The 12,334-nt window shown below is 38.2% G+C and overlaps 2 protein-coding genes across 10 annotated transcripts in view; one reads left to right on the forward strand and one right to left on the reverse strand.

Annotated features, from left to right (window-relative positions):
- The window catches only part of ECT2L (epithelial cell transforming 2 like), an 82,404-nt gene extending 77,816 nt beyond the window's left edge, over positions 1–4,588 (forward strand). For both annotated transcript variants that reach the window (XM_043592459.1, XM_043592460.1), the window contains exons 22-23: positions 2,125–2,297; positions 3,737–4,588. In XM_043592459.1, the coding sequence (XP_043448394.1) occupies positions 2,125–2,297; positions 3,737–3,864 (301 nt within the window). In that variant the 3' untranslated portion in view covers positions 3,865–4,588. The remainder of the gene's footprint in view (positions 1–2,124; positions 2,298–3,736) is intronic.
- A 1,351-nt stretch (positions 4,589–5,939) lies between these two features.
- The window catches only part of REPS1 (RALBP1 associated Eps domain containing 1), a 90,623-nt gene continuing 84,228 nt past the window's right edge, over positions 5,940–12,334 (reverse strand). For 6 of the 8 annotated variants that reach the window (XM_043592462.1, XM_043592467.1, XM_043592465.1 and 3 more), the window contains 5 exons: positions 12,111–12,296; positions 11,034–11,129; positions 9,002–9,150; positions 8,204–8,309; positions 5,940–6,197 (listed from right to left, as the gene is read on the reverse strand). In XM_043592462.1, coding sequence (XP_043448397.1) covers positions 6,129–6,197; positions 8,204–8,309; positions 9,002–9,150; positions 11,034–11,129; positions 12,111–12,296 — 606 coding nt within the window. In that variant the 3' untranslated portion in view covers positions 5,940–6,128. The remainder of the gene's footprint in view (positions 6,198–8,203; positions 8,310–9,001; positions 9,151–11,033; positions 11,130–12,110; positions 12,297–12,334) is intronic. The other 2 variants (XM_043592469.1, XM_043592468.1) reach the window with 1 other exon arrangement.

Raw genomic sequence — 12,334 nt, forward strand, 5'->3', positions numbered from 1 at the left:
ATCTGAAGCATCGTACTCCTGAAAAAATGTCTAACTCCCGGAACCAGTCCTTTGCCTAGCTTGACATGGTTGTAACCAATAAATCATTTAAATGCTTCACTGTTCAAAATGTGGTCTGCACATCAGCATCATCTATTAGATGAGCTGAAAACCGATTAGATTTTAGAAATGTAGAAATTCGCAGAGCTACTGTAGCTCTACACTAAAATTAGCATTTTAACAAAATTCTCCAGGTAATTTCGATGGACATTAAAGTTTGTACCACGAGGTGTGCCTGGTTGGCTCAGTTAGTTGAACGTCCAACTTCGGCTCAGGTCGTATCTCACGGTTCACGGGTTTGAGCTCCGTATGGAGCTTGCTGCTGTCCGCGCAGAGCCTGCTTTGGATCCTCTGTCCCCACCCCCCCCATCTGCCCCTCCCCCACCCTCTCTCAAAAATAAATAAAAATGTTAAAAAAAAAACGTTTGTGCTATGTACAAGCCAGAACCATTGTATAAAATGGATTCTAAATGGTAATTATAGCAGCTTTTAGGGACAGCAATCTGGAAGTTTTCGATAAAAATACATAAACCCTGTGACCAATCAATCCAACCCCCTAAAACGTATCTGATAGAAATAACAGCATGTAAGGGATTTGTTTACATGTAAAGATCGGTTTATTGGAACACCGCTCATAGTGACAACAAAGAACTAGTGAAAGGAAGGAGAGAGAAAGGGAAGGGAGGAAAAAGACCCAGGCCTGTAAACAAAACCAATGTGCATCGAAAGGGCTACCCACACCATAAAGTATTAGTTGGCCATTAAAAAGGGTAAATTAAAGCCATACCAGTTAACTTGAAGTGATTTCCATTGTGGACGAAAGCAGGAAAAAAGTGTGACTAATATTTCCATTTTTGTAAAACAATGGCAACGTATCTATAAATAGATGTGTATATTCGTGCATATGCGTGTGATTACCTGAGCGGGGAAGAAAATGAAGAAAGCCAGGTACTAGCTTGGTGACTTGGATAAATTGAATGTAGGGAGGAGGGAGCCAAGCAAAAAGAAAAAGTGACCAAAAAAGTACACTTAAAAAAACCAAGGGTATGGACTGATGTCACCTTAGCATTTATGTAAAACTTGATGTGGATGTTCATAGACAATTTAAAAATTAAACAAAGATGGTTGAGATAAAAAATGAAGAGACTTCCTGTGAACATCAAGCCTGTAAAGTGACTCCCTTTCTTGGAGTAACTGAGGATTGCTCGTTTTTGGTTATCCTTTCGTAAAACCCTGAGCCGGCTTCACTTAGCCACTCCTGGTGTGTGGGGAGGGGGACGCCGGGGACACTGTGTTTCGGGGGAGGCGCGGCTCCCCTGGTTCTTCCCCAACCCGTTGCTTGATTCCCTGCTGAGAAGTCCTACTAGGGCACACTGGCACCTACCAGACACAGAGACCCGGCTCCAGCAACACAACAGCAAAGAGGGTCAGAGACGGGGGTGGACGTCACGTATTGCCTGTTGATAAACCATCGCAGCAATCTCAGTGAAAATGAAGAGCCGCTTAACCTTTCATACCGATGAAGTGTAGCATCTATTGATTTCCCTCCAATCAAAATTAGAGAAATTCGAATTTCCTACCTAGGAGTTCAATGCATTTGTCCCTGCTTTGTGCTTAAGACACCTTGTGCCACACTGGTTCTTGTGTTTTTCTCTACCCCAAACTGTTGTTACCCTTAAAGATGAAACCAAACAAAAACTTACTTTCCCGATTACCCAAATACTTCAAACATTAAAATACCAAACTTGACCGAAGTTTGAAAACACAGCTTTCGCACGACTCATGTCATAAAGGAGGAAGAGTTCAACGTCCATTTGCCCCACACTGATTGACCACTTGGCCAATGAGTAAGTTCAGACCATTCCATCGAGGCACCTTGAGGCCCACCCACAGCCCTGGTCTGAGAGACAGGAGGGACTATTCACATCTGAGAGACAGAAGGGACTACACAGAACTTCAACCAGCCATTCCAAAGGTCTGCAGTGGGCAAAAGCCTTGACAACTGGCTTATCAATGCAAAGATGATGAATTGTGTCACAAAGCATGTATGTATGTATACGTAATCCTCCTTCGCTTTTAACACAGGACCTATGAACACACCCGTGATCTCAGTCTTTTTCTCTTCAATGATGCACTACTCGTTTCGAGTCGGGGCACATCTCATACTCCGTTTGAAAGGACTTCAAAATCAACCTACCAGTTCATTGCGTCGGTGGCTCTTCATAGGTTACTTGTAGAGGACATTCCAGATTCCAAATGTATGTATTCTTTTTCTTCCGAGAGTTAAATACCTTCAGAAAACTGTATTATATAATGCTCATTAACTATGAAAATATAAAAGTGGGAAAAGGACTGGGATTTTAATTTGCAAGTTTGCTGATAATTATCCAAATGTGTTTTAGGTTTCATTAATGTAAACTTTCATCTATTAGAAATAGCAAAAGAAAGGAATGCTTGCATTTTCAGATGTGCACCCTACATATTAGGAAAACAATTTCAAAAATCACAAAGGGAGGCATGAACGAATATCATCTTGAGTTCTTTGAAGCAATTGACAGGAGAGCTGGAGCCCTCATAACCACTACTGGCTACTTCTTGTAAATGCTACAATTTTAGATTATTATCCATCACTTTTCCATTTTACTGGGACTCTACACTGCCTATACTTGCTACTATTTTAGATTTCTATCTACATTCCCATTCCACTGGGACTAAGTGATTATTACAGATCTGTGCACCTTTTATTCCTTAAATTCATATTCAAGTTGAAAGTTCTTCTGTAATTAACAGATTTGCCAAGGATGTTTAGTAACAAACATTTCATTCATTAATAACCTCAATAGAACTATCGTCTGTTACAAAAAGAAATCCTACTTAAAAACACTACTGTGCCTATTTTTAGTTATTATCCTGCACTCTACTTCCCAAGCTTAAAAGGATCTTTCTCTTTCCTCAATTTCTATTAGGCCAGACAATCTGGCCAATATTTTTCACTGCATGTCAAGGCAGGACGTAAGGATAAAGCTGGAAGCAAGATCTTAGAGAAGGAACTCAATTAAAAGGGATGCTTCCCATTAGTGTTAGCCCCATTTTAAATCTGAGCCTGAAGAAAGATGAACACCAAAGGTGAAAATAAATATTTCCACCTAGAAGACAAACTCAGATAACCTGAGTTAAGCTGTCTATAATCACCGGGAATGGTTAAGGAGGGTAGGATGTCTGCTTTCACCTCCCCTTAGTAAGCTCTTCCCTGTGTCAAAACATCATTCTATAACCTGCTAGACGGTTGGCACTCAAGTACATAACTGGCTTAATTCTGACACCGGCCTTCATACCGGCGTGGTGCAGGCCTAGGTCTCACATCTCTACCTGCACCAGCTCTTAGTGCAGACCTTACTGATTCCAGTTCTTCTGGAGTGGCCGAGACAAAAAATTAAGGAACATTACCTCATCTACCATTTCGTCTTTAAAACTAACTGCTAATTACAAATGAACAATTACAAAGACAAAAGTTATCTTAGATATCTAAATTATTCAGTATTTTTAGGAACTTATATTCTAAACTGGATTTGTATTTGTTGGAATCCCTTTTTAGTTTTCAAAAAATTCTCAAAGTGATTTGGTCAATTCTTGAATTTTAAAACATTTTGATTGTGACCTACCAACATTAATTAGTATACCTCAAATATTTTTACAGATATCAGGAATGCATTTATTGTTCAAGGTCCAAAACGTGAATGGGTTTGTGCTACAGAGGCTGGGGACGACAAATTCCTATGGTTGTCAGCACTCCAACGTGCCATCAAAAGCAGTTTGGACAAGTGAGAAAACATTCTGGGTGCTAATTCTCCCTGGCAAACACAATGTATTTTCTATTCCAGAAGATCCAGCAGGAAGCAGAATGACGATCTGTCACGGATGATAGGAGAACGAACTAGGATGATCCCTAGGGACTTTAGTCCCTCCTAACTTTTAAGCTTTATCATCCATGTTCAACTATGTGAAATGTACAGTAACAATTTGAGTCCAAAATTTTGAAGCACTTCTTTTGGTAGTTATTTTCATAGACAATATTATTTTGATTAATTTGAAAGTTTTATTTTGTGATCTAATGAAAAACAAAATTGGAATAAAAAGCCTTTTTTAAATGATCAGTTTAGAGAAATATTTTGTTGGTGACTTATCATATCTTTATAAATTTTCATGATATAATTGATTTAGAAATGTGTATAAGTAATATAAATAACTTAAAAACTTGTCTATATCCTTAATATGAATGTAGTCCTCCAGAGAGCATTAAAAACAAACCACTACAAAGCACTAAAAAGTTTTCTGTGACTCTTAAGTGTTTTTTGGTTGCAAACTTCAAAATTTTCTTTCTTTCTTTCTTTCTTTCTTTCTTTCTTTGGCTTCAAAATTAAAATTTTAGACCTACCAAGTAAGTTTTAAAAGGTTAAATTAGACATTGTTAAATTAGAAGGCTGGTGGGAAAAAAAAAAAAACATTTAAGAAACAAAAATAAAGGAAGTAAGACAATTCTGTTTTAAGAGAAACAGCAAAATAGGTGTTGAGTAGTTTTCTGTGTCTTTAAAAGGCCTTCATTCAATTATTTAACAAACTGAAGCCATAATCTGTTAGCTACCTGGAAACTTTTGCTGATGTATGCAGTAATAATATTTTTCACTTAAAGTAGATATTCATATTGGAAGCTTTCAGTTGTCACTTTCCTGTTTCATGTTCTCCTTTAAGATAATAATAAAATCTACTAGTACAGTCTAGGATTGTGAACGGGGCTATATTAAACATCTTTAATAAACACATAGATTCCTTCTAATTCTTGAAAACTTAAATTCTTGTTAAAAAATATACAGAAGTTAAATATTGTGCTGTTTTATTAGTGTAAAATCACACTTTGATTCTGTCATGATATATCCATGCAGCTTAACATCTTGATCCGACGGACAGAATAAACCATTAAAGGGAACATCTGTTGTTGGTCAGCAGTGAATGCAAATTTACAAATGTGATCAAAATGTATTTATCATATAATGTAAAACAAATTCTAAGACAGTATATCATTCTTAATAGGGCACACCTCAGAAGCTCCGTTAATAGGAAAAAACCTGTCTCTATGGCAAAAGAATGAAGGACAGGATAGCTGAAGGTAAAACTGGAAATCTCAAGAAATTTCCATTTATTCTGTGATAATTAATGCCCTCAGAAGTTTTAAAACATTATTACCTGAAAATAATCCCTGTAGTGACTGATAAGCATAAGCTTCTGAGAGTCAAGTGCATAAATCATGCAAAAAATGGTGATGTTTCCAAGTGGACGGTACTTATGTTGTTGGTGGTTTCAACGCTTTCCCTTCCCTTCTAGGAGACAAATAAGAAAGGCCTGGCTTCGTAGCTATCTTGTAAGTTTACATGACTGCTGAGTCAAAACCTCACACACGAAAATTTTAAGTTACTGGTAAAATGGCTCAAATTTTCACAAGAGAAATGATAAATTCTGACCCCCAAGTGGACATGGAAGAACCTGAAAGTGCCACATGACTCCCGAAGACTGCTGATTAGGGTTAAAGAGTGCCTCATGCAATATAGTTCTTTCGAATAAAAAAATTCAGTAGGAAACTCATTCTAAAGATTTTTACAAAAAAAAACCCATAGGTGCTTTATGTAAACCTAAAAGACAACTTGACAATTCATTTAATTTTGTCTCCCCTTTTGCAAATATTTCAGTCTGTGCTTGAGATATAAACGGGAAGGCCGTAGTGTAAATCAAATCAGTGTGAGGTTCTGGCCACATAAGTGCACTGGACCCATGTTCCGAGTTCCTGATGCTACGGAGTAAAGAAGAGTGGGCTGTGCCAACAAAAACAATATAACCTCCAGAAAAAGTCATCCTGACCCTTTTATTGTTGAAATTAAAAAATAAAAGATACTTAAATACAGGTGAACATATAGGGCAAAACAGAATCATAAAATTCAATGTTGAATTAAGCAGTGAGCTGACTGTCTGGGTCTCCAAATTGGCTTGGACCCAGAACTGCTTAAAAATGGGTATGTTCACAGTTAACGGCAATTGGCTTATAGGTGAGAGAACGGTCGAAGTTGTTCCAGTTGAACTTCCAGAGAAATTCTCTCCTCAAGAACATCCTGAGAAAAGATGCAAAGCTAAGTTATATTTCAAAGTACACAAAAATGAAGGCACATATACAACAACTAAGCATTAAGAAAACAATTTAAACTTGTGATGAAGGGATAGTCATTCATATTTTAAAAGGATACCTCACGTGAGAAAAGTAGTTTCTTTAAATGTACACAAAATTAAGATACGATCTTAACTGAAATCTTTTTCTTACAAAATAAATCAGGGTAATAAAATGTTTTTTAATTATTAGAAAAGCCAAAGTTTGCAAATGATGGCTATTCATGCATGCATTTTGCATAAAACCTACCCCCTGCAATAACAGCTGATGAATCAATTAAACAGATTCTTTCTCCTGGTGATATCTGGTCATAAAAACTCCTGAACCTCATCTGAGTTTCAGTTTCACAAAGAATAAATCTATTTTGCAATCAGAATTTCTAATCACTGTTGATTCTGAGCCGTCTTTTCAGACAGCCAGGAAATTCTAACTCACCTGCTTTGTTTTTTCTTTTTCTCGATCACCCTGATAGTATCGTGTTTTAACCAGAGCTACCTCTTCCTATTTCATATCATACTTCCTTTTTCTGTTCTCAGATATAGTGAGAAAAGTGATTTTTAACATAGCTTCTATATAGATGTTTCCATAGGCTTCCTTAGTTCTTCAGAAAAACATGTGCTGATAAGATTTCCATTGTCAAGATATGGTAAGCAAGCTTGTTCTCAGTTTTACATTCTTCCTTTACAACAGACCAAATTCATAACCATAGACTACAAATCTCTTCTTTGATCAAAGAGTTGTACAAAAATACCATTCATTCACAGGTATTTATCAAATGCCTAACATGCGCTAGGTTTTGGGGATGGAGACAATACGGTTGTGAGTTTATCTAGGGGAGCCCCAGTTTATTTCTGATGTCCTGGCCTACACATTAACACATCCCTCTCTCTTTTCTCTGAAAAGTATTTTGATTTGGACAATGTATTACGGTCGCCCTGAGCAGAAAATATGCTTTACTCTCAGTGAGTTCATTTTAGTAGGCCAGAGAGACAAATGTGCCATAGACAGTAATTCCAGATAGTGTGATAAATGCTAGATGAGGGATATAAACAGAATGTTTTGGGAACGAACTAACTCTGCATTTATTTTACAAATTTCATAATTCAATTTATACTTCCACAGACTCTTTTCTCATCTTTGTGGTTTACAACCTCGCTACGCGAACTGAGAGCAACAGTCATCATCTGGAAGCTTATGAGAAATGCAGAATTCTCAAGGCCCATGCCATACCTAATATGAACCAGAATTTGCATTTTAACATGACCCCTGATTAACTGTGTACATGTTAAGATTTGAGAGCCACTGGTTTACAAGACATGAATATTTAATAATGTTGGTAAACCATAAATGATTCTGGCTAATTTTTATTTGGAGGGATTCAAAGAAATCACAGTAGTAAGAAAAACAAACCCATTCCTCTCAAGTACAGTTGACAGGAGTACACGCTGGCCATAAGCAGCATTTCTACTGAAGGCTAGTCTTTTCTCTTCCACATGTGACATGATCTAAATTGTCCGCAGCCTCCTTCTTCTTTAGACCTGTTTGAGTCCCTTTAATAGATTCTGAGTTGTCTTTGATAAAAGGATAAACTAACAATACTCAAATCATCTTAGAATTCAGTAAGAGCATAGAGCACCATGTCTATGATCTTGGAGGTACCTGAGGTCACGACATTTCCTCTCTAGGGTTTCATTATGAAAGTTCAGGAATATTACAGAAATAGTGATGCCATATATATGTAGGGTATGGCAATCAGACCAGAATTGAATATGCAAAATTCCTTCTAATATGAAAAGGTTCAAAGGCGTAAAGAACATTTTCGATAACTCGTTTGTTTCTCTTGCTACCTGGGAAGTTCCATATAGCCTATGAATTGCTGGATCACTTCTAAGTTCCTATTAACTCTAAGATGTTTTGAGTCCATGGAAGTTCCCCAGTAGAGATTCAGAATACCTTTAATTGTTGCTGCAATTCACTGTTCAATCTGGCCAAAACTGTGTTGGTTTCCTTATTGCGTCTAATTGATGCCTGAATTGCTTTCTTATCTTTCCCAACAGACCTGAGAAGATAAAGAGGGTAAGAAAACATGACTTTCATTTCTTATCTTTAAGTTCTCTCACTCTTCCCTGACCTATCACTAAATCCACAAAGTAGAAGAGCATCTTTTGCCTTAATGGCATAGTTCAACCTCACTTACTTGGTTTCAGTGGTCAGCCAAAAGTATCAAAGCTTAATTATTATTAATTGTTCTTCTTCTGTAGAACTCATCAGCAACCCTCTTCTGTATACAACCACACAGTAAATATTTTAAATTTGTGGGTCATATGGTTTCTGCAGCATATTCTTGTTTTGTTTTGTTTTGTTTTCCTTTCTCTTGGCTCTTCTCTTTTTTACACAAATGTGAAAGCCTTAGTTCTGGGACTTACAAAAACAGGCCATGGGATGAATTTGGCGCACAAGCCCCTGAGTCAGCTGGATCTAAGACAACCGTAGTTAAAATATTAGTGTTATTCTACACTATCAATTTTTTAAAAATCTGCTCAAGGGTTTGCGTTTGGGTTTTAAAATGGAATTGAACTTAATAATAGAAAGAGGAAAAGTGGAAAGCATATTGCACCTGCTCATAAAAGAGAAAATGCTTAAAGAGGAGAAGCTGAGAACCTCTGCTCAACTAAAGAGCTAGTCTGATAATTTAATTGCTGTGCTTTTTGTTACTAGTAATTACATTTGTTTCAGAACTACTCTGATTACCTAGGAATAGAAGGCTGTGATGCAAGAACAGCAGCTAAGACACCGGTCTTTTGTGTATGTTCATCAACTTCTGGCCTTAATTCATCTTCTGATTTTAATCTTCTGCGAACAGGTTTAGGTGGTGGCGCAAGGGGTGTTGTGCCTTTGCTCTGGAAGAGAAGAATTCCGTCAACAAGGAGCATGTCCTGAAGACATTCACGGTTAATTAGCACTTCACCAACATCATTTGCTTTCTTTAAACTGCTTATTCTCCAAAAATTAAAAGTCATCTGTCCCACTTTAAAACAATTTATACAGATGTAACCACAGCTAAGTTACATTTCAATAGGAGAGGCTGTTGACATCACAATTGTGAATGTACCTAACAAGATACTCTTTTAAAAAGGGCAACAGGTCGCCTGGGTGGCGCAGTCGGTTAAGCGTCCGACTTCAGCCAGGTCACGATCTCGCGGTCCGGGAGTTCGAGCCCCGCGTCAGGCTCTGGGCTGATGGCTCAGAGCCTGGAGCCTGTTTCCGATTCTGTGTCTCCCTCTCTCTCTGCCCCTCCCCCGTTCATGCTCTGTCTCTCTCTGTCCCAAAAATAAATAAACGTTGAAAAAAAAAAATTAAAAAAAAAAAGGGCAACAGGAGTTCCTTGAGTCCCAAATCTGACTCAAAACTATAATATTCACAGTTTAAATGTTAACAAGAAACATGCTCAATATATATACCTGTTTAATAAGTATAAAAGGGAGTCTCCAGAAATATGTATCCATTATCCTAGGATTTCCTACTCAAAAATACTAAAATATATCAATAATAAAGCAATTTATAAAGAAGTAGAAAGCTAGGCAATACTTTAAAACTCATAACTAAAATGCACAATAATTGTAACTTTTTAAATGTTTATTTTGGGGGTGGGGGGGAGAGAGAATGCGCACATGCGTGTGACAGCATGAGCGGGGAGGGCAGAGAGAGAGGGAGACACAGAATCTGAGGCAGGATCCAGGCTCCAAGCTGTCAGCACAGAGCCCGCTGTGGGGCTCGAACCCACAAACCGTGAGATCATGACCTGCCCCGAAGTCGGACGCTTAACCGACTGAGCCCCCCAGGAGCCCCAGTAATTTGTAACTCTTGAATACAAGTGGACATTTTGTTGGAAACTGAGATTCGAATATGGTATTTTGGCATTTACCATAACCTGATTTGACTGTTCATAGATAAAAATGAGAATCAACTGCCTTATCTTTGGTTAAGTGCTATGTGTTGCCGTGAGCTGACAAAAACACACTATTAAAAAACATCACAGAAATACGGTACAAACTAAGGTGTCCAGAAAGCACAATTTAAGTACTTTCAGAGGCACGTGCTGTAATAACTACTGGGAATATCTGGATGAGAACAGAAAAAAAAAAATTACCAAGACTTTTCTCTGAACAGAAAAATATGCCAGTATCTGTAATTTACTTTGAAATGCAAAAAACAGATACGAAAAACTGATGTAGATAAAGGACGGAGAGATACATGACAATGCAAGTACAGGAAACTGGTAATGGTACGGTCAAGTGTGGGTTTTTTGATGTATATAACGTAAAATTCTCTCAACTTTACCGTGTGTGTAGAAATTTTCATGAAATGTGCTGGGGAAAAAATAATCCCCAAAACAGTCAAGAAGAAGAGCCCAGAGCATAACATTCTTCAAGGGTTGACCATTTTTCCCTATGACACTTAAGACTGCAATAAAACAAACTGAATGTGACCAATAAGGAAGCTCTATTTTACGCATGTGAACAATGTAGTAACATGAGTTCTGAGAACCTATGGTCTATACTGGATGACAGACTATTATCTCCTAGAATTTTTAAACGGGCAGACCTTGTTCTGAGACCGACTCAGTATATTACAGTTCTGGCAGTGGGTGGGTTAGGTTGCTCTACAGTTAACTTTATTTCTAAGATTTCTGTCAGTTTAAAAATCTTACAAGGTAAAAATGACGTCATATAACATTTTATATGTACAAAATAACCGATATTATACAAGACTTGTCGCCTACCACATTGGCAGGAGCACTAGCAGCTGTCTTCTCTTCAATTTTACTATCTGTTTTGGCAACTCGAAGAGAACTTGCAGGATCAGAAGCTTTTTCAACCTAGAGATGAATATATTATCATTCCTAACTATATGTAATCAGTATAAAATTATGCATAAATACATATGTTAACAAATCAGAGAGTAAAATATTAAGAAAATGTTCAGTCTGATAATAAGGAATTTGAGAAAACCCCATACAATGACTATTCTGTCCTACAGAAAGGCAGGGAGCAGGGAAGGTGACAGGTCTCTGAGGGAGAAGGGGAGGGCTGAGAATGCAGCCCGGCACAGTCTGGAAAATTCTTGCGTTTGGGGGAGCGGATGCCTCCACCCCAGAGAGCCGAGTACCCAATGCCCTGGGCACACCTGGACTTCCCCTCAGGCTCGCCCTGCCTTCCTGGAGGCACAGCCCACACACCTAGAGGCCCCAGAGCTAGGCAGAAAGTTACAGGCTTGAAGAAGCGGCTAGTAGAAAATTTCCCATGGATCGGATCTGTAAGAAGCTTTAATAAGTCTCTCCAACTTCACATTTACGTTTAGTGAGGTCAGGAATCCCTAGAGAAGTTCTTGCCACTAGAACTAAACAGAATCTCCTGGAACGCTGCTGTCTAACTGAAGTGACTTACTGTCACACAAATGGAGTGTAGCTATGGTAACCATAGCCACTTATTACACGGAAATCTTCACCAAATCACACATCAGACGCTCAGCATTAAGAAGCAAGCCCCTGAGCAGTGTTTCAGCCATGACCAGATGGTTGTGTTTGTATCTTTTCACACGACAACTAACTTCCACACAGATTCTCATTCTTATTAAGCATTATATTGCAACCAGCAGGTGTCTAAGACCAATTAAAAAAATTAAGAAGCACAGACCTAGGGAACGGAAATCCTCTAGAGCAGCAGCAGAAGATATTTTATTCACTCATGTTCATTCTAGTATCTACTTTTTAGAGGTTCCTCTGTTTACAGACCTACTTATGAATATAATGTGGGAAGCGTTTCCCAGCAGAAAATCAGCTAAGCCCTTGAAAACTCACCGGTAAGACCTCTGCATGTTTCTCGGCTTCATCCTCTTGTTCTTCATTTACGTTTGATGCAGCAAATACTTCAAACTGGCTGAAATCTGCAAAATTTGGTTGTTCTGGTATCTGCTGAGGTGAGGTACTAGTGTGAGTTATTAGGCCATCGGCATCCACTGGGCGATGCACAACGGGACCAGGAGCCTACACGATGGTTTAGGAGGGAGGAACACACATTAGTG

The sequence above is a fragment of the Prionailurus bengalensis genome, chromosome B2 (genome assembly GCF_016509475.1).
Source record: "Prionailurus bengalensis isolate Pbe53 chromosome B2, Fcat_Pben_1.1_paternal_pri, whole genome shotgun sequence".
Taxonomy (NCBI): Eukaryota; Metazoa; Chordata; class Mammalia; order Carnivora; family Felidae; genus Prionailurus; species Prionailurus bengalensis.